The following is a 22,036-nucleotide window of genomic DNA, read 5'->3' as shown; positions in this document are numbered from 1 at the left end:
CACTAATTGCATTTGTAAGTAAGACCACCTTCAATCAGTGTTGCCAGATTGTACTGAAGATTTCCAGCCCAATTACAGCTTAAAATCCGCCCATTTAAAAAAATACCAGCCCAAAATGCATACTATACATAAATACATACAGAAAACCCAAAACAAATGGGTCAGTGCAAAGGGAACTATTTACAGACAAAACACACACACACGCACAAACACACTATGTACACTATAACCGGTCGCTCTCCCATTTTTTTCGGTAGGAATGGGATATATATGGTAATATAATAAAATATAATGGGAATATACTTTCTATATTTTCCATACTTTGGCATGATGATGATAAAAACACTTACAGCTTTGCTAATAGCTTTGTGATATTGGCTTAACGAGTACAACGATTACAACAAACCTCCAATCAAAATTAATGTCTGATTGGACAGGAGTCAGGACTCTCCTGACTCTCACCTTATTGCTAAACTGAACCATATTAATAAAACGTCAACATTACATATTATACTCTTTTTTTTGTAAAGTTCGTTTGAATGGAAAATGAATAAAATATCTTGTTTATAGTCAAAAATAAAAACCCGCCAGTCGCGTTACAAACTATCCCAAATTATCAACCCGCCCAATGCAATTTTTTCCGGTTAGACGTGACCAAAAGGAGCCCAATTAGGCAGGAACACGCCCAATCTGGCAACACTGCCTTCAATACATGCCATCATCTATTTAAACCTTTGCCTCTCAGGTCCAGTGATGCTTAGCGATACTCTTTTCCATCCATATAGGTAACCGTATACCTACAAAATGATCCATATGGTAGATGTACTTAATAAACTGGCATTCCCTGAGCATAAACAGCCATTGTTTAGTGACGGACAGTTCCACCTATACCTCATTTGCTTCGTCTCTGAAATATGCAAAGCCTCTAATTTCCCTGTTTCCAATTCTTCCATTTGTGTCAGCTTGCTCTCTGTGTCTTCAGGTTCTCTTCACCTTGCCTTTACTTCCTTACTGGGATTAATAAGTATAATAAATCAACCATCTCTCTCTATTTTCCCCCCTTCGATTTAATCAATAACTATGTAGTTAGAGAACAATCTCAGTGCTAACACCCACTTGAGCTGGAGAGACTCTAAGACTTTACTGCATTAAATAATTACATGATTTCTATACGTTATGAAGTTGTTATAAACAGATACACTCATACACAATTGGTCTAAAATATATTTATACACTTTTCACCAGATAAAACAACATTTTTGGAAAAAAAATAACAGTGGTCTCCAGGACCCCAAAAGCAATGTGAAGGTTAAATGTGATACCTTGACATGGCTCACATCCAAATATCATCTGTTTTCTTGCATATTTGGTGAATCTCACCAAAATAATACAGTGGAAATATATAAGCACATAATTAGACAACACAAAGACAGATCAGATATATTTACGAATAAATGGATAGATAAGATCGCTTAGGGCTAAAAAAAAAAAAATCTCTATCTGCATGTGATGTTCCTTCTTTTGTTATCATGTTTCGACTTTAAACCTGTTCTCTGGTCAAAGAGAAATGTGCACAAGTACAATACCAGGCGAAGGTAAAGGTATAGTAGATGTTTGTTGTCCTTGTTCTGCTTCAGTTGTAAGGTTTCTGTGGATGTAAAGGGTGTGTCTGGTTAAATAATTTGAGACAACGTATGCTCATTGGCTTACATTTCACACAGGAGCCTCAGGGCACACAGATCACCAAGACGCTGGAGCACACAAAGCGACAAAGAGTTTAGTAAACATTATTGCATGCAAGTGACGTGTACTTCCCTATACACATCCCTAAACACATGAATAAAAGAAAGAGCATCCTTTGTTTCTCCACAAAATAATTCTAAAGCGCTAACACAATGTTAATTAAAAAACACACACACAAAACAACAAAAAACAAATCTCAGGAGGTCACATGCTTAAAGAAAATACAATCTATAACTCAACTGAAGCATGCAGACTTTGACATACATAAGATTTACACAGAAAGCTGTGAAAGGTTAGTCCAGGTATGCTGCAGTAAACAAGGATATACATTCACATATTGACTGGATCTGGTTACCACATCCCCTGATCCCCCATTTTCTTGTTAGTTCGTGTTTATCCGGTCAATTTCACAGATAGGCAACAGCACTACGACCTGACAGCTGTTTGGATGGCTGGATAAAGTTCTGCTGACTGGACGGTTGGATGAAGCTCTGCTGACTGTACGGCTGGATGAAGCTCTGCTGCCTAGACGACTGGATAAAGCTCTGCTGCCTAGATGGCTGGGTGAAGCTCTGCTGTCTGGAAGTCTGAGTAGATGTCTGGATAATAGAAGGCTCTCTGGAGGCAAAACTGTAGGCGGCTGCAGATCGGGGCTGATATGCCAGTGGTTGGGGTTGAGGTTGGTACGCCACATACGGCACATCCCTGTTGTAAGCGAAGCGAGTCTGCTCAGCTCGTTTCTCACTAGACCCACTGCAAAATGCAAAGATGCATCCGCCGACGAAAAGCAGTGCCGCAGAAACCCACCCAATGTAGAGTGCCTCGCCAAGCTCTCTTCTCTGGGCATCGAGCAGGAGGGGGTTATAGAAATCTCGTATGATCACATTACCGGTCCAGGAGACAGGAATGATGCAGCAGATGCAGGCAAAGATAATGAACGAACCAGCCACAATAAGAACCATACGTTTAGCACGGTCGTTTCCTTGTATACATGCAGTGCATTTCATCCCTGTGATGGCCACCAACAGGCCAATGCCAGCCAGAGCCACTGAGCAGCACATGAGGCCTCGGGCAGCCTGGAGATCAGGTGTGAGGGCCAGGAGCGAATCATAAACTTTGCACTGCATGCGTATGTTGGCCTGTCGGTAACAGTTCATCCACAGGCCCTCGTAGCGCGTCTCCATCACAATAATGTTCTCGCCAATAAATGCCGTCACGCGCCACATGGGCATCCCTGTGCTGGCCGAGACACCTATTAAGCCCAACAGAGACAGCACTAGGGCTACTAGCTCCATCGGCTGGCCTGCCATCTCAGCTCTCTGCTTTCAGCTCTCTTCTTGTGCTCCAGAGGATAGATAGACAACGTTCAGTCTGAACAGAGCAAATCGTAGATCATTTTTGGAACAGAAAAAAACAGGCTCCTTCCTGGAACAAAACAGCTCTCTGTCTCTTTCTCTCTTGCTGAGATCCGTATTCAGGTGCAGAAGCAGTCCCAGTGGATGAGATGAGTGCACTTGCTCCCTGCCCCCTCATCTCTGTAATGATGGGCGGGATCTCCAGGTGGTTGCTGTGAAATTTTACCCTTCTCTGCCTAGCTCATTTGCACCTGCTGGTGAGGGAGGGGCAGGAAGCAGCTAGCCAAAACCACCTCTGATGCCTGGGGATCCTGAAAACAAACACATACAGACTCACCTTGAAGCCCTTGTTTCTGCAACGTCTTATACTTTGAAGCTGTTGTCAAATATTAACACATAGATTATGGGCTTTAATATTTTAGACAAATTGACCAAAGGGGGATGTGTAAAGGTTTGATTCTAAAAGTCTGCAGATCCTTTTTATACATTTTTTTCAATTCCTCTCACACAATACTACCTTCTCCTAACTCCTAACAACTGTGAATAGTTGCCTCATAATGGCTATTATTTAATCAGTTGAACAGTTTGATGAATTCTTTAATAATAAAAAATACACCTATCGGCAGTGGACTTGTAGCTGACTGCACCGTTAAACATTGAAATTCTGGTTACTCGTTAATTCCAGCTTCACTGGAAGACCTGCTGTGTTTGCCCTTAAAGTCCCCATGGAACGTCTTGAGAGGTGCAATGTGGTTCTGTAACCTGATGTATTTCCTTTAACAGAAAGTCAGAATGACAGCATCTTGACTTGCTTGACAGATGTACATGATAGCCAGTAGCTTTTGCAAAATGTGAAGCTGGCCCTGTCAAAAAACTGCCAACTAGCTCAAATTCCACTCTCTTTCAAATTAATCTGCCACCTTTTTTCTCCAGCAAGGCACCAAGGGATGCTTTAAAAAGGGAATGGTGTTGGAGAAGACACACAGTCAAAAATGCACCAATGAACAGTGCTGACTGCTTAATGGAGGGCTGGTCTAGGGCTGAAATTCTTGAGTCCAGTCCATTTGATGGTTTTTGGTCTTGATCTTGACTGACTTATTTTAGGCCGCGATCGCAACTTGACCTGGATCCTCTTAAATCTCAGTTTTTGGTTAGTCCTGGTGTTGGACTTGATAATGGTGGTGGGATATATAATGTATGCACTACAGAGAATTGAAATCGATCAAAACAAACGTAGTACAGGATGACCTACTAGAAAAACTGTAAAATTGAAACAAGAATATTTCTCAAAACCACATCGTGGCTTGGTGGTTAGCTTATTTGCTTCACACCAATGAAAACAAGAGTATGAGAGATTTCTTCTTCTTGTCATTATCAGAAAATACAGAAAAAGCAAATTATTGTTAAATATTTGACTCGTGACTTGTGGAATATTCCAAATTTTTTTCCAGTGGTAAATATGTTTGGGTAAACACGCTTGCACGAATACAACTACAAGAGGAACTAAAATGGACGTTTTTCATATGTTTTGGCATCATGTTGTCTTTTCCTTTAATTTGTTACATGTTTATATTGTGTTGTTTAGAGAAAAAAGATGTTTTTTTTTGTTAAGTAGAAATACCACTACAGTCAGCATGGTGTGTAAATTCTATTTCTGAAAGATCAAATACAGTCCATGAGAAAGTTTATATCTGACCCTTCACTTGCATCCATGTTACAGTAAAAACTCTCCACTTGCGTGAATTTTTTATAGTATCTCAGGGGATTCCAATCCTGATGGCACATCTAGTCTCAGCCAGATGCCTTGTAGCAACTTTCTTTAAAAGAAAAAATGATACACCTAGTATTCACATCTGTCTTTGTATTCATGTAGAACATATTCATTCCGAATAATGACTTCATACTGGGTTAGGTTCCTAACAGACTGGCTAGGTATGTAGTGTAGGTATATTGCTGTAGTTTCGGTTCCTCTTGTTTAATCCCAACCTCCCTCGATACAATCCCTTCCTCGTGTGCAATTTAAGCGCAAATAAAGGAAATCAACCGAAACACTTTCGTGTCAGTTTCTCCCAGTTGACATCTTGCCGATTTGTTTATTGATTTCTAGACTCCGTCTGGTGCCGTGGTTAAATTTCCGCAGGTATGTTTGAGTCACAGGTGTGTCTACAGGGCCGAGATGGCCGCAAACAATTGTGTTCCTTTTCAGCAAAACCACACAAACAGGTTCATCCAGAAGTGGTGCTGGAAATATTTTTACAGCGTGGTATCAGGATAAAGTCAACTTAAACACCTAAGGCCATTGTGTTTGACCAACAGAACCACTTGATTAATTATGATTTTCTGGATTTATTTTTTGTGATTTGTAAATCTTTCAAATCAATATTTGAAAAGGTTAAATACAGCATTTTTATGTAACTGTCTCATTTTATTTTCAACACAGAAACATATAAAAACAAACATACTTATTCAAAGATTTAAAGTTATTACAGCACTTTGACAAGAGCTTACAAGAGCTGGTTTATTTAATAGTGTGTGTGTGTGTGTGTGTGTGTGTGTGTGTGTGTTCAATGTCCATAGTAGGTCACATGACTAATCTTCCCGGATGACATCTTGTTTAATTTGTACAACTAGTGCTAAATATTTTTCAACTAAAACAATCACAGAGAGCTCGCTGCTACAGTTGGGTCCATTAGGCAAAGTCAAGTCTATTGACAAAAATCTTTTTACATAAAAAATATGATACAAAACAAAGATTTAAACAATGACAACAAAATCAAATGTAACAGATTCAGAATGTCTATGTCTAAACAGCTATAGAAAATTTCATTCCTACTTTTTCGACTCTTTAGTAATTGGACGGTACGTAGGTACCAGGCGGCGGTTGGTAGGCATATGCAGGTTGGTAGTTGTAGGCCGGCTGGTAGGTATATCCGGGTTGGTAGCTGTTGTTGTACGGAGTGTACTGTGCTCGGTACAACACAGAGCTAATGTCTTCTTTCTCTTCTATTCTCGGTGCGTGGCGGCAAAGAAGTATCACTCCAGCTATGAAACACACCGCCGAGCTGACCCAGCCGATGTAGAGTGCCTCGCCGAGCTCCCGCCGCTGCGCGTCAATCAGCAGGGGGTTGTAAAAATCCCGGATGATGACGTGAGCCGTCCAGGAGACAGGAATGATGGTGGCTATACATCCTCCTATAAATAGACATCCACCGCACACCAGGACGACGTGTTTGACACGGGGCCGCGAATCCACGAGCCGAGTGCACCTCATCCCGATGGTTGAGACGATACAGGCGATGGTGGTCAAAGCCACAGCGGTGCACATGAGGCCTCGGGCAGCCTGGAGCTCGGCAGGCAGGTAGAGCAGCGAGTCGTACACTTTGCACTGCATGCGGATGTTGGCCTGGCGGTAACAGTTCATCCATAAACCTTCCCAGCGCGTCTCCATGACTATGATGTTCTCCTGGATGAACGCCGTCACCTTCCACATGGGGAGACCGGTGACGGCCGAGACACCGATCAGACCGATGAATCCAATCACGAGAGCCACGACTTCGCAGTGCATCTGCTCTTTACGTTTCTTCTTTTCCTTCAGAAGCTGCTCTTCGTATGCCGACTTGACCGCATCATCGTAGCCCGTGTAAGCGCTCTCGGCATACGACTTGCCGGCGTACGATTTGTCCGCGTACGTCTTGGCCGCGTATGAGCCGGCCGTGTAGGACATGGTGACTGAGAAGTGGGACAGAAGAGTCGCCGAATGTGAAGTCTCCTTCTTCTCTATCTGCGTCTCAAATGAAGATCTGACAAGTCAAGCAAGACAATTTACATCATGCCCAAAGGATGCTATGTGCTCCAACAGGTTTATCTGCATGAAAGAGGAGGGAACTGGCAATTCTTGATGTTTGAGCAAAGCTTCAGGAGAGACGATCACTCAAAATCATACATACAATGTACAACGTACATACAAATTTATTAATGTTGTTAACATTTTTAACATTAATTTTACAGATTTATTTTTTATTATTTATACACGCAGGGGAATTATTTCTGTATACACTTGTAATGTTGTTGATTTGTGTTAGTTTCTCAAGGATTTGTGCTTGGAGAAAAGCATGACAAGAAGACACTTTTGATAAAAATGCAGCATGTTTGATTCTTCATGAGTTAGTGCTAAAGCTAGCAGTGTGTAGCCACATGCAAGAAAACCATGATGGTCCCTGAGGATGGATAAGGAATAAAACACTCAGGTGTGTGTTGTTTTAAGTAAATAACCAAGAATTAAATAGCTTTCCTGGAAAGGCACATCCTTCCATATACCAATTTGTCAACAATTCCTGGAAATTACAAGCTGGAAATTGTCCTGAGTGTGTGTAACAAAGCACTGACACTAGAGGCTCCTTCCATCAGCGTGCCTAAAGAACATGAGCACCATGACAACAAATACAGCTTTATTCTTCATGTTTCTCTTGTTGTGTGTGTGTGTATGTCTTAGTGTCTTGTTGTGTGTGGTTTTGTTTGTGTGTGTGTGTCTTAGTGTCTTGTTGTGTGTGGTTTTGTTTGTGTGTGTGTGTGTGTGTGTGTCTTAGTGTCTTATGTTGTGTGTGGTTTTGTTTGTGTGTGTGTGTGTGTGTGTGTGTCTTAGTGTCTTATGTTGTGTGTGGTTTTGTTTGTGTGTGTGTGTGTCTTAGTGTCTTATGTTGTGTGTGGTTTTGTTTGTGTGTGTGTGTGTGTGTGTGTCTTAGTGTCTTATGTTGTGTGTGGTTTTGTTTGTGTGTGTGTGTGTGTGTGTGTGTGTCTTAGTGTCTTATGTTGTGTGTGGTTTTGTTTGTTTGTGTGTGTGTGTGTGTGTCTTAGTGTCTTATCTTGTGTGTGGTTTTGTGTGTTAGTATTTTGGTTATAGTGTGTGTTTTAGTATGTTCTGGTGTGTGTGTGTGTGTGTGTGTGTGTGTGTGTTAGTGTCTTATGCTGTGTGTGGTTTTGTTTGTGTGTGTGTTCATATTTTCCTTATAGTGTGTGTGTGTTTTAGTATGTTATGGTGTGTGTGTGTGTGTCTTAGTGTCTTATGTTTTGTGTGGTTTTGTGTGTGTGAGCATTTTACTTATAGTGTGTGTATGTGTGTGTGTCTTAGTGTCTTATGTTGTGAGTGGTTTTGTTTGTGTGTGTGTGTGTCTTAGTGTCTTATGTTGTGTGTGGTTTTGTTTGTTTGTTTGTGTGTGTGTGTGTGTGTGTCTTAGTGTCTTATGTTGTGTGTGGTTCTGTTTGTGTGTGTGTGTGTGTCTTAGTGTCTTATCTTGTGTGTGGTTTTGTGTGTTAGTATTTTGGTTATAGTGTGTGTTTTAGTATGTTCTGGTGTGTGTGTGTGTGTGTGTTAGTGTCTTATGCTGTGTGTGGTTTTGTTTGTGTGTGTTCATATTTTCCTTATAGTGTGTGTGTGTGTGTGTGTCTTAGTGTCTTATGTTGTGTGTGGTTTTGTGTGTGTGTCTTAGTGTCTTATGTTGTGTGTGGTTTTGTTTGTGTGTCTTAGTGTCTTATGTTGTGTGTGGTTTTGTGTGTGTTAGTATTTTACTTATAGTATGTGTATGTGTGTGTGTCTTATGTTGTGTGTGGTTTTTTGTGTCTTAGTGTTTTACTTATAGTGTGTGTTTTAGTATGTTAGTGTATGTATGTATAGTGTATGTGTTATTATGTGTATATTAGACCATGTTAGTGTTTCTATTTCTGTGTGTGTGTGTGTGTGTGTGTGTCTTAGTGTCTTATGCTGTGTGTCGTTTTGTGTGTATTTAGTGTGTTTAGTATTTTACTTATAGTATGTGTGTGTTTTAGTATGTTATGGTGTGTGTGTGTACGTGTGTGTGTGTGTATGTGTCTTAGTGTATTATGTTGTGTGTGGTTTTGTGTGTCTTAGTATTTTACTTATAGTGTGTGTTTAGTATGTTAGTGTATGTATGTATAGTGTATGTGTTATGTGTATATTAGACCATGTTAGTGTTTCTATTTCTCTGTGTGTGTGTGTGTGTGTGTGTGTGTGCGTTAGTAATCGTGTGTGTCTTAATATCTTATGTTGTGAGTGTGGTTTTAATAATAATACATTTTATTTATAGGTGCCTTTCTCAACACTCAAGGACACAAGGAACAATAAGTTACAAAACAAAGCACATAGAAACAATACGACAAAAAACAAGCAACAATTACAAACCACTTAATACAGAAGAGACTGTGACTGTGTGACAGGGCAAGTAGGATTCAGGAAGAGTAAGCAAGCTTAAGTTTTGTGTATGTGTGTTTCAAAGTGTGTTATTGTGTATTGTGGTGTGTGTTTGTTACTGTGTATTATTGTGTGTTTTTTATTTTATTATTTTTCATGTGTGTGTTTGTGTTTTTTATTATTGTGATTTTTCAAGTTTTGATTTATCGTTTTAAACAATGTTCATGGCTATTGTGTTGTGTGTGTGTGTGTGTCTTAGAGCATGTTAGTGTGTTAGTGTTTTTCTGTGTGTGTGTGTGTGTGTGTAAGTATATTAATTATAGTGTGTCTTAGTATGCTTTGGTGTGTGTTTTTGTATATTAGTGTTTTTTAGAGTTGATACTGTGTGTTAGAGTGTGTTTGTGTGTATTGCTCTATTTGTGTGCATTCGAGTTAGGCTACTGTATATGTATTAAACCGTGTTAGTTTGTTAGTGTTTTTGTAAAGTTTTCTGTGTGTGTGTGTGTGTATCTGTGTGATTTTGTAGATTTCTGTATATATGAATGTGTATTGTTGTGTGTATGTTAGGAATGTGTATTAGCGTCTCAACCCAGATGTGAGCTGGACTGTGTTTTTTCTTCCCGAGGTTCTTTAGGTTTCGTGCTACTCCGCCTGTCCTGACTCCACCCTCCCTGGTTAGTAGACACTGTGTGACAGGGAGAGTCGAGAAAATGTGTTCTGATTGGTCAGAAAGATGATTTCTTTTCAGTACCGTTGTGTTCACACAGTAAATCACAGGTTCTTGTACATTTTCTCTCTGTAGTGATCTAATGCATTAAACTTTGGTCTGAGGGGGGAAAAAAAACATGGATGCCTTGGTATTCATCTTGTGTTAGCAAAACATGCTAACAAAACTTATGTTTAATATGCTGTAACTATATTTGTATCTATACCACCCAGAGCTGAGCTCACTGTTGCTCACTAGTCGGTATTTCCGAGTTTAGAGGACGTCGTCTTTGCTTTTTTTCTAGTCCCACGTCAGAAATGATGACTTACAAACACATCATACAAATGTCAAAGTCTCCAGAAGTAAAGTTTTAAAGTTCTCAGATCAGATCAGATCAGATCAGAGGGCTTTGTGTTTTGTTGTTTCTCAGAAAAATGACAAGCTGTAGTTCTTTTGGTCTAACTGATGTAGAAAGAAAGTGAAAGGATGAAGGCTGGAGAGGAACTCACTTACGTTAATGTAACTCTAAATGGATAAAAGTGTAATGTTTAATGAAATAGAGTAATTGTAAGTATTGGAAAAGTGTGCTGGTGGGAAAGGAGTAACATACTTCAGGCTGGGCTGGTGAAGACATTTTAGGATCCCAGGCCCTCAGGAAAGACCTTCCCCATTCTGAATAAATGGTGAAGTGTAACGTCAGGGTAACAGTCGTGTTGGTGTCAAAGCCTGAGAGATGAAGTGGGATACGACAGGAAGCGTGTGGTGTGTGTTGACAGAAACCCGCAAACCTGTCCAACCTGTCTGAATACCACAGTGTCACTGACTGCCTGAGTTTCATATGTAAACACATACACACACATGGACACACACACACACACACACAAAGCTCTCTTCCTCATACACTGCAAAAAAGCCCCTACTTATTATTTATAGTTAGTATTTTAGATTGTGTGTTGGTGTGTGTGTTTATACATATATAAAGGTGTATTGTTGTGTGTATGTTAGGAGTGTGTTAATGGATATTAGAGTTTTTATAGTTTTACTATGCCTGTGTGTTACTGGGACTAATTGTGTGTATGTTAATTATGTATGTGAGTTAGTTTATTTCCACTTCTTGAGATAAGCAATTGTCCTTCTTTAAGTTCATGCTGATCACCAGTTTAGACAAGATAACTCCTGTCCCTGGCCAATCAGAACCAAACACACACACATGCTATAGAAACACTAATACCCACTAATACAGTCTAACACATACAATACACACACACACAGAGAGTGATGTGTGGAAATGTTTTAAATGTTAAACGTCAGACTCCACCACCTACTGGAGGATTCTAGACTGACCACTTTATGACTTTAATAACTCAAAAATAAAAAGTCCCAAGGTGAGAGATCCTGTAGGTTTTTGGGCAGATGTTTGTGGTGATATCGTGGTGATGTTCATGCAGAAGTCCATTCATTCATTCCAGCAGAAATAATCTGTAACAGCATTTTTTTGTGATACAGGTAACTATTTTTACTAAATTTACTAAATCTACTTTCGGCTATATGAAATACAGCGTGTGTGTGTGTGTGTTATTGTATGTATGTTAAATGCTGTTAGTATGTATTAGTGTTTAAATAACATTTGCGTGTTTGTATATGTGTGTGTGTGTGTGTGTTATTGTATGTATGTTAAATGCTGTTAGTATGTATTAGTGTTTAAATAACATTTGCGTGTTTGTATATGTGTGTGTGTGTGTGTTATTGTATGTATGTTAAATGCTGTTAGTATGTATTAGTGTTTAAATAACATTTGCGTGTTTGTATATGTGTGTGTGTGTGTGTGTTATTGTATGTATGTTAAATGCTGTTAGTATGTATTAGTGTTTAAATAACATTTGCGTGTTTGTATATGTGTGTGTGTGTGTGTGTTATTGTATGTATGTTAAATGCTGTTAGTATGTATTAGTGTTTAAATAACATTTGCGTGTTTGTATATGTGTGTGTGTGTGTGTGTGTTATTGTATGTATGTTAGATGCTGTTAGTATGTATTAGTGTTTAAATAACATTTGCGTGTTTGTATATGTGTGTGTGTGTGTTATTGTATGTATGTTAAATGCTGTTAGTATGTATTAGTGTTTAAATAACATTTGCGTGTTTGTATATGTGTGTGTGTGTGTGTTATTGTATGTATGTTAAATGCTGTTAGTATGTATTAGTGTTTAAATAACATTTGCGTGTTTGTATATGTGTGTGTGTGTGTGTTATTGTATGTATGTTAAATGCTGTTAGTATGTATTAGTGTTTAAATAACATTTGCGTGTTTGTGTGTGTGTTTCTATAACATTGCCATTCCGATTTCTATTCTTATTTATTAAAGAATGGCAATTAACACTTTTTAACTTATTATTTTCAGTGAATTAATTTGGACAATTATTTGATATGGAACTCAGCCTCTCTGTGGTTGTCGCTCTGACCAGCAGCCCAGGACCAAAGTAGGTGCTTGAAAGAGGTGAGGGTTCTGTCAGGACTACGTTACCCATCAGCCCCTGTGCACCACAAGACCATGCACACCCGAGTGAAATTCACATTTCATTTCTAATATGTATTTTTTTCTTGTGTGTCTGTTGTCATCACTTCATGTTCCTTTGTGTTTGGATGTTCTTCCTCGTTCTCATTTTCACAGTTTCATATTCAAAACACAAAGAGATAAGTGAGAGTTCTTTCTAAGAAAAGTTACATAAAAAAAGGAAGCAAAAGTAAAAGTTACTGTCTTTCGGGTAATTACTAAAAAAAAGAAACATGCACCACTTCCCAAAACACTGTAGATACACCTGTGTGTGTGTGTGTGTGTGTGTGTGTGTGTATGTGTGTATGTGAGTAAGGGTGGGTGTGTTATAGTACATATGTTAGACTGTGTTAATGTGTAGTAGTGTCTGTCTTTGTTATATAAAAATAGTAAAATTAATACAGTTGAAAAACAGAATAAAGGCTGTTATAGGAAATGAATCAACACTGCATAGTGTAATGACTGCTGATAGCAACCACGATTTCAACAGTGACTCTCTACATGACGCAACCACCACCATGCTGCATTTTGGGAATGATTATAAAGGTTGAAGCTCTTACTGGATGATTTCTTGCATTAACTTCACTCAAATACTATAGAAACACTAATACCCGCTAATACAGTCAAACATGCAAAAACATAAATAAATAAATTTATTAATGAATAAATAATAATAATAATAATAATAATAATAATAACAATAACAATAACAATAACAATAACAATAACAATAATAATAATAATAATAATTATTATTATTATTATTATTATTATTATTAATAATAATAATAATAATTTTACTGTAAACCTGCACATGCCCTTTTTTGGTACTGTACAATAGCCAGAGTGATGTGGTGCTGAGTATAAATGTGTGAGCAGCAGTTTCTCGAGTCTACATCCTCAGTCTTGTTTCCTCTGCATGTTTCCAACACGATGGCTGGTTATGTAAGTTGATTGTTTGATTTTTATTTTTGAAATTATTTTTTGAAGAATAATTTTTATTCTTCAGTTCTATATCTAGCTGTCTAGATTACGTTGTCATGTTCAACTAGCTTATATATTTCAATAAACATGTTCAAACTTCATATTAGTAATTTCAAATTAATTTCACAGAATTCTGCATGAAAGAGGCCAAAAATACACACAAACGACACTAAACAATGAGAACAATAGAATGGCATTTTATTATTTGAATCCTAATTGTGTCAAAACATATTCATTAATATAATAAAATGCATTTTTGTCAGATTAAATGAATAAGGAATTAAGGAATACTCAGTAATGTTTGGAGTGCGTTTTGTTTAGGTGTGCTGTAGAGCTCTGAGATTTGTCCTGCTTTTTCTGCTCTCTCCTGCTTTCGGGGCGGAGGTTCAAAATCTCAAGAAAATAAGTGATCACCTTCAGAAAACGTAAGGACACCCACACACAGATAATACATTTTAGCTTAACATTTTTGCAGAGTGATGAGAGAATATCCATAATACCAAATAATTTTTTGCAACCAACAAGTTGTGTGCAACCAACGAAGTGTGATTATAAAATGAATCCTTAAAGAACCTTTAGAGAACCTTTTCAGTGATGCACAATACTAATGAGACTTATTGTTCTCTCTGGGGTTTTTTTTTAGCTATGGATTTAGTGGTCAGTACGCTCTGGGCATTAATGTCCCAGATAAATATTGTGCTCAAGGTGCCAGCCTTAACAACTTCCTCTCTCAAGACCCAGAAAATGAAGTGAAGAACAACATGAAAAGTTCTGAATGTATTTACATTGGTAATGAGCTGGTTGGTGCCACACCAAAACCGTTTGGTAATAGAGGTAACAACATCCACTCTGAGTACCTGTTGCTGAGAAACTCCGATCCTTCACCCATGCAAAACCTCCTGAATAAACAGAAAGAAGGCTGCACGGTTTTCTACACCAAGAACTCCCCCTGTGTGAAGACCTGCTCAACACCTAATGGAAACCACAGCATCATCCCAGCTCTCGAGATGTTCACCAGGCACAACGGTCCAAAAGCCTTTGTTTTCAGTCAGATTTGGAAATATGATGTTGGTAAGAAGGAATGGGAAGAAAACATACTTGAGATAGACACCAGAATTCCAGTTTATCACTGCAACAACAGTGGATGTGTCCATTGCGTCACAAATAATGGAGTTATCGCTCGGTGCAAAGGCAATTAAGAATATTGAATAAAATTGCATAGAAAAGAATGCATGTGACAAATCTGCTGTTCTGCTGAAAAAATCTGCTGATCGCTTTTGCTATCCCATTTTACATTTATCAATAAAGACACAAGCATTTAATCAGTGACTCTTTTTCATTTCTTTTGTTAAAACATCTCTCCACTTTAACCTTGAAATATCTTTACAGTCTGTATTCAAACCATTACAAACATGCTTACATGCTTACAAACACTTTTGAGATTTTCACTATTTCCTGCAGCTTCGTTCATCACCAGAATGAAAATGAAAAAAATTGATCAAAAAATATAATAAAATGTTAATAATAAATAACAATAGATAAATCTCGACAAATCTTTAGCTCCGTGCAGATGAATGTAGAACAGCGAACTGTTCATATCTATTAGCCAGATTATCTATTTAGAGGAAGACTAAGTGAAGGTTAAGAAATCAGGAAACACAAATGTCACTTCTGTAAAGCCTCCAAAAGCCAGACACTGTAACAGACTTTTTTTAAAGTTTTTTTAAGGTTACAGCTTTTCTCGCTGTTAGAATTTATTTGGTCACATTTGCATACACTGATAACAAGATTTCTTTTTTTTTTACTATCCCCAAGTTTTGGATTTAGTTCATCATGTACACCAATCAGGTATAACATTATGACCCCTGACAGGTGAAGTGAATAAGACTGATGATCTCATCATGGCACCTGTTAGTGGGTGGGATATATTAGGCAGCAAGTGAATATTTTGTCCTCAAAGTTGATGTGTTAGAAGCAGGAAAAATGGACAAGCGTGAAATATTTGCGTGACTTTAATGAAGGGCCAAATTGTGATGGCTAGACGACTGGATCAGAGCATCTCCAAAACTGCAGCTCTTGTGGGGTGTTCCTGGTCTGCAGTGGTCAGTATCTATCAAAAGTGGTCCAAGGAAGGAACAGTGGTAAACCGGTGACAGGGTCATGGGCGGCCAAGACTCATTGATGCACGTGGTGAGCGAATGCTGGCCCGTTTGATACGATCCAACAGACGAGCTTCCTCAAATTGCTGAAGAAGTTAATGCTGGTTCCCTTTCGAGGGAACTCAACGCTGCGTCATGGCTGGTGCTATGGGAAGGCTTCTATGTGAAAGTTGTGTCTGAAGCTCTGTGTGAAATAACGCCAATTTATCGGCACAGGAAGGTCATGTGATGAAGCAGAGCATGCCAGCAAGTCTACGTCTGTGATATCTACATCACATTACTACAGCTCCTTTTGTCTTCAGGAAGCGTTCTGTGTATGTTTGTATCGATTGTCCTGTCTGTCTAGACTAGGGAAAAAAAAGATATATATATATATATATATATAAACGATCAGGAAAGATGGCACATTCAGAAAGTGTGTGTTCCGTTCCCTGCTACATTTTGGGGGACAACTCGCACTTTTTCTGTGTTTTTTTTTTGTGGTTGCGTGCGCTGTGAAACCTTTCCTCTCCATAAACTCTGCTCTCTGTTTGCTCCAGCCAAGCGCCTGCACCTTGTGACTCTGGTCCCGCATTTGCTGAGGCAGCACGCTGACTTAGATCATCAGTCGCGTTGGTGAGTTGCACATGCTGTCACTAAAACTCATTCCTCGTTCGCTTGCTTGTATTTCCAGCCAAGCGCTTGTGCCGCATGGCTCAAGTCCTGCATTTGTCGAGGCAGCATGCTGGATTTAGTCATTGTTTCTCGGCTCTGTGAATACCTCCATCTCGGCTCCAGGATCTTGGTTCTGCGAGCAATGTGCCTGTTCTCTGGTCTCTCACCTCCTGCACGGTGCCAGGCAGCTGAGGCTTTCCTGTAGACTGTCTCCCCACCTAGGACCTCTAAGTGGTCATAGAGGCACTTATCCAAGCCCCTTTTGAGCCAATGGAGTCAGCCTTTGAGATGTTTCTGACCCTGTACATGGCTCTGCTATAAGCTGGTCATCTGCCACAAGTTTGCAATTCGGTCCCCAAGCAGCACCTTGTGCTGGGTAGTGGTAGCTACAGTATCTCCTAGGCCTATGAGGTGCCCTGTGTGGCTTCACCTCTACGGATTACAGCTCGCTCCACTACTGTAGGTGTATTACCCTGTCCAGCACCCTGGCTAGGGGCATTCCCCCCAGGATGTTTGTACTGCGGCAGGTTGGTCCTGTCCGCACACCTGTGTGCTGGGTCTTACAGGGCTATGATGCTGTACTCCTGGCTCATTTGTACTCTTTCACAACCTCTGGGACAGACATCTCCTGGCATGTGGTGGCGTTGGTACTGGCGTTCCCATAGCGTCAGCCATGATGCAGCATTGCGATCCCTTGAAAGGGAACTACACCAGGTTACAGATGTAACCCGGTTCCCTGAGAAGGGAATGAGACGCTGCATCGCTAGTCACACCCAGACCGTCCACTCGCGCTTTCTACAGACAACTAGAAGCTGGAGTAATGTGACGTAGATGTCCTTTTCGGAGCAGGTTAGAGTTACCAGTTGTGCAGGTATGAAATCTTTTCCTCAAAAAACATAAGTAGGACACAGGGGGGGTTACACATGGTCATCATTGCTGGCAGTGGAAGGAAGTACATGTAATTCGTTACTGTACTTAAGTGTCTTTTTCCAGTATCTGTACTTTACTAAAGTCTATCATTTTTTTGAGTCTTTTTACTTTCACTCAAATACATTTTCAAGTAACATATCATACTTTCTACTGCACTACATTATCTCACATCTGTGTGTGTGTGTCTTTTCACTTCATGTTCCTGTGTGTTTGTATGTTCTGCCTCGTTCTCATTTTCACAGTTTCACATCTAAAACACAAAAAGTGACAGTTCATTCTAAGTATTTCCGAAAAGTTAAATAAAAAAGGAAGTAAGTACTGTCTTTCAGATAAACCCTAAAAATGAACCATGCAGCAGTTCCCAAAACACAGAAGTGTGTAGATACCACTCTGTTTCTATACCATTTGTGTGTGTGTATTTTATTGTATGTATGCTAGATAGTGTTAGTTTGTATTAGTGTTTCTGTCGCATTTGTGTGTGTGTGTGTATGTGTGTTATTGTATGTATTGTGTTAGACTGTGTTTGTGTCTATTAGTGTTTCTGTATGGTGTGTGTGTGTATTATTGTATGTATTTTAGACCGTTAGTGTGTATTAGTGTTCTCATACCATTTGTATGTGTGTGTGTTATTGTATGTATGTTAGACTGTTTTAGTGTGTATTAGTGTTTCTGTACCATGTGTGTGTGTGTTATTGCATGTATTTTAGACCGTTAGTGTGTATTAGTGTTCTCATACCATTTGTATGTGTGTGTGTTATTGTATGTATGTTAGACTGTTTTAGTGTGTATTAGTGTTTCTGTACCATGTGTGTGTGTGTTATTGCATGTATTTTAGACTGTTAGTGTGTATTAGTGTTTCTGTACCATGTGTGTGTGTGTGTGTTACTGTATGTATGTTAGACAGTGTTAGTGTATATTAGTGTTTCTGTACCATGTGTGTGTGTGTGTGTGTGTGTTATTGTATGCATGTTAGACTGTGTTAGTGTATATTTGTGTTTCTGTACCATTTGTGTGTGTGTGTGTGTGTTTCTGTTACTGTATTTATGTTAGACTGTGTTAGTGTATATTAGTGTTTCTGTACCGTGTGTGTGTGTGTGTTATTGTATGCATGTTAGACTGTTAGTGTATATTTGTGTTTCTGTACCATTTGTGTGTGTGTGTGTTATTGTATGCATGTTAGACTGTGTTAGTGTATATTTGTGTTTCTGTACCATTTGTGTCTGTGTGTGTGTGTGTGTGTGTGTGTTATTGTATGCATGTTAGACTGTGTTAGTGTATATTTGTGTTTCTGTACCATTTGTGTGTGTGTGTGTGTGTGTGTGTGTGTTATTGTATGCATGTTAGACTGTGTTAGTGTATATTAGTGTTTCTGTACCATTTGTGTGTGTGTGTGTGTGTGTGTGTGTGTGTGTTTCTGTTACTGTATGTATGTTAGACTGTGTTAGTGTATATTACTGTTTCTGTACCATTTTTGTGTGTTTTATTCCTGTGAGTTTTCTGACACTACCCAATGTTGAGCAGCCATCATTTCATCAGTAACTCACTATATGATGCAACCACCACCATGCTGCATTCTGGGAATGATTTTAGGGTAAAGCGATTACTGAATGATTTCTTTCATTAACTTCCATCTAAACAATCAAATGCTATAGAAACACTAATACACACTAATACAGGCTAACGTATAAATAGAAAGAAAGAAAGAAAGAAAGAAATATAATAATAATAATAATTATTAATAATGAAATTATTATTATTATTGTTGTTGTTGCTATTAATTAATTAATTTAATATTTGTTTATTTGTTGTTGTTTTTTCTAAAGAATTTTGTTTTCTCTGTAGTTTCATTTCCTTAACATTTATCTGCAGTAATTTTTAACATTGTATTTTCCAGTGGTGGTGCTTTTCAGCCTCTTCAGCATGTGCTCTTGTGAGGTTTGTGGAATGGACACTTCTGCAGTTCTCACCAACTGAATTATCTTCACTTGCGGACTGTTTATCTTACAATGGAGATAGGAACAACAGGAAGGTATTCAACTAAAGCTAAGTCAATAGGCTAGGCTTTATTAGCTTTTGAAAAGTATGATCACTTTAAGCAAAAGTTTTATTTGCAGATAATTTTACTAAGTATATTAATGTTTCCCTAACTTCACTATTCTGAGTTACTACTGTTGTCTATATGTCTAGATACAGTAGAATGTATGATGGCATATCATTTAAGTCCATTTCACTCTAAAAGATATGGAAGTGTAACTCTTTCCCAGAGGACAAAAAAATTTATTTCCCCCTTTTTATTGTGTCAATGTTAATGACTGAATGTCTTTGTCATGTCCCACTCCACAGTGGAGGTTAATATGAAGCTCACAGGACTTTAAGAATTTGTAGTGTTTCAGAAGGATTTCTGTTTTTTAGCCTACTAAAAAATAGGAGATATATTCATAGAAAGATTCCTAAAAAGAAAATATGGTTAATTATTTCCACACAAATGTTTGTATCTTCAAAGTACACCGATCAGCCATAACATTATGACCACCTGCCTAATATTGTGTTGGTCCCCCTTTTGCTGCCAAAACAGCTCTGACCCATCCTGCACTGTGCATTCTGACACCTTTCTATCAGAACCAGCATTAACTTCTTCAGCAATTTGAGCAACAGTAGCTCGTCTGTAGGATCGGACCACACGGGTCAGCCTTCACTCCCCACATGCATCAATGAGCCTTGGTCACCCATGACCCTGTCACCGGTTCACCACTGTTCCTTCCTTGGACCACTTTTGATAGATACTGACCACTGCAGACCAGGAACACCCCACAAGTGCTGCAGTTTTGGAGATGCCCTGATCCAGTCGTCTAGCCATCACAATTTGGCCCTTTGTCAAACTCAAAGCTCAAATCCTTATGCTTGCCCATTTTTTCTGCTTCTAGCACATCAACTTTGAGGACGAAATGTTCACTTGCTGCCTAATATATCCCACCTACTAACAGGTGCCATGATGAGGAGATCTTATTCACTTTACTTCTCACTGCTCAGAATGTTATACCTGATCAATGTAAAACCCATTTCTGCTCTCTGAGATGCTCTCTTTTCTGCATCTATAAAGCAGCTCAAATTTGATCTTCAACCAGTAAAATTCTGTGTAAGGTTATCCAACCGAGGGAAAAACACACGTCTAAAGCACACTGAAAGCCAACAGACTTCAGCTATATCAGCTTAAACATCATTCATTTGTATATTTTGACTGCTAACGTCCCATAAGTCCATTTCCATTCTGCTGGTGGACTGAAACATCAGTGTTTTGGTAAAAATAAAAAGTTTCTCAAGTCTACATCCTCAGTCTTGTTTCCTCTGTAAGTTTCCAGCAAGAGTCACGATGGCTGGTTATATAAGTTGAGTATAAACATTCTGTAGTCACACTGTGATTACTGGATCTTAATATCTAATTACTTTTTGATTTTAGTATTATTTTTCCTTCTAACACGTTTACTTTTAAATAGCTTTTTTACACCTTTACTCTTCAGTTTTAGTTCTAAATGTCTAAACATGCAAATTTAATTAACTATTTTGGCCAAAATGAATAGATATACAGTGAGGGAAAAAATTATTTGATCCCCTGCTGATTTTGTACGTTTGCCCACTGACAAAGAAATGATCAGTCTGTAATTTTAATGGTAGGTGTATTTGAACAGTGAGACACAGAACAACAAAAAAATCCAGAAACATGCCTTTCAGAAAAGTTCTACATTGATTTGCATTTTAATGAGTGAAATAAGTATTTGATCCCCTATCAATCAGAAAGATTTCTGGCTCCCAGGTGTCTTTTATACAGGTAAGGAGCTGATATTACAGTAGGAGCACTCTCGGGGAGTGCTCTTAATCTCAGCTCGTTACCTGTATGAAAGACACCTGTCCACAGAAGGAAGCAATCAATCAGATTCCAAACTCTCCATCATGGTCAAGACCAAAGAGCTGTCCATGGATGTCAGGGACAAGATTGTAGACCTACACAAGGCTGGAATGAGCTACAAGACCATCGCCAAGCAGCTTGGTGAGAAGGTGACAACAGTTGGTGCGATTATTCCCAAATGGAAGAAACACAAAAGGACTGTCAGTCTTCCTCGGTCTGGGGCTCCATGCAAGATCTCACCTTATGGAGTTTCAATGATCATGAGAACAGCGAGGAATCAGCCCAGAATTACACTGGAGGATTTTGTCAATGATCTCAAGGCAGCTGGGACCATAATCACCAAGAAAAAAATTGGTAACACACTACGCTGTGAAAGACTGAAATCCAGTAGCACCCGCAAGGTGCCCCTGCTAAAGAAAGCACATGTACAGGCTCATCTGAAGTTTGCCAGTGAACATCTGAATGATTCAGAGGAGAACTGGGTGAAAGTGTTGTGGTCAAATGAGACCAAAATCCAGCTCTTTGGCATCAACTCAACTCGCCATGTTTGGAGGAGGAGGAATATGCCTATGACTCCAAGTCATAATATAGGAACATAGGAATATGCCTATGACTCCAAGAAGACCATCCCCCTCAAACATGGAGGTGGAAACATTATGCTTTTGGAGTGTTTTTCTGCTAAGGGGACAGGACAACCGCACCGCATCAAAGGGATGATGGACGGAGCCATGTACCGTCAAATCTTGAGTGAGAACCTCCTTCCCTCAGCCAGGGCATTGATAATGGGGCGTGGATGGATATTCCAGCCTGACAATGACCCAAAACACACGGCCAAGGCAACAAA

At 39.0% G+C, this 22,036-nt stretch overlaps 3 protein-coding genes across 3 annotated transcripts; 1 reads left to right on the top strand and 2 right to left on the bottom strand.

Moving 5' to 3' along the window:
* Nucleotides 1-1,211: 1,211 nt before the first annotated feature.
* On the bottom strand, nucleotides 1,212-3,394 carry cldn8.1 (claudin 8.1). Its single transcript, XM_058414204.1, has one exon. The coding sequence runs from the start codon at nucleotides 3,051-3,053 to the stop codon at nucleotides 2,151-2,153; it is 903 nt and encodes a 300-aa protein (XP_058270187.1). The 5' UTR covers nucleotides 3,054-3,394; the 3' UTR covers nucleotides 1,212-2,150.
* A 2,221-nt stretch (nucleotides 3,395-5,615) lies between these two features.
* On the bottom strand, nucleotides 5,616-6,910 carry cldn8.2 (claudin 8.2). The gene has a single exon (XM_058414205.1). The coding sequence runs from the start codon at nucleotides 6,820-6,822 to the stop codon at nucleotides 5,944-5,946; it is 879 nt and encodes a 292-aa protein (XP_058270188.1). The 5' UTR covers nucleotides 6,823-6,910; the 3' UTR covers nucleotides 5,616-5,943.
* A 6,483-nt stretch (nucleotides 6,911-13,393) lies between these two features.
* LOC131368058 (uncharacterized) lies at nucleotides 13,394-14,867 on the top strand. The gene is made up of 3 exons (XM_058413898.1): nucleotides 13,394-13,506; nucleotides 13,867-13,970; nucleotides 14,189-14,867. Exons 1-3 carry the CDS (start codon nucleotides 13,429-13,431, stop codon nucleotides 14,742-14,744), a joined length of 738 nt encoding a protein of 245 aa, XP_058269881.1. The 5' UTR covers nucleotides 13,394-13,428; the 3' UTR covers nucleotides 14,745-14,867.
* The last annotated feature ends 7,169 nt before the right edge of the window (nucleotides 14,868-22,036 follow it).

Source organism: Hemibagrus wyckioides, linkage group LG17, assembly GCF_019097595.1.
Source record: "Hemibagrus wyckioides isolate EC202008001 linkage group LG17, SWU_Hwy_1.0, whole genome shotgun sequence".
In the NCBI taxonomy this organism is placed as follows: Eukaryota; Metazoa; Chordata; class Actinopteri; order Siluriformes; family Bagridae; genus Hemibagrus; species Hemibagrus wyckioides.
Note: the sequence above shows the minus strand (reverse complement) of the source record. Positions and strands in the feature narration are given on the sequence as shown.

Excerpts from the sequence above, each read along its gene's own strand:
- cldn8.2 (XM_058414205.1), bottom strand. The coding sequence starts at position 6,822 with ATGTCCTACACGGCCGGCTCATACGCGGCCAAGACGTACGCGGACAAA.
- cldn8.1 (XM_058414204.1), bottom strand. The coding sequence starts at position 3,053 with ATGGCAGGCCAGCCGATGGAGCTAGTAGCCCTAGTGCTGTCTCTGTTG.
- LOC131368058 (XM_058413898.1), top strand. The coding sequence starts at position 13,429 with ATGTGTGAGCAGCAGTTTCTCGAGTCTACATCCTCAGTCTTGTTTCCT. Across the intron at positions 13,507-13,866 it reads CCAACACGATGGCTGGTTAT|GTGTGCTGTAGAGCTCTGAG; the intron begins GTAAGTTGATTG and ends CGTTTTGTTTAG. Across the intron at positions 13,971-14,188 it reads AGTGATCACCTTCAGAAAAC|CTATGGATTTAGTGGTCAGT; the intron begins GTAAGGACACCC and ends GTTTTTTTTTAG.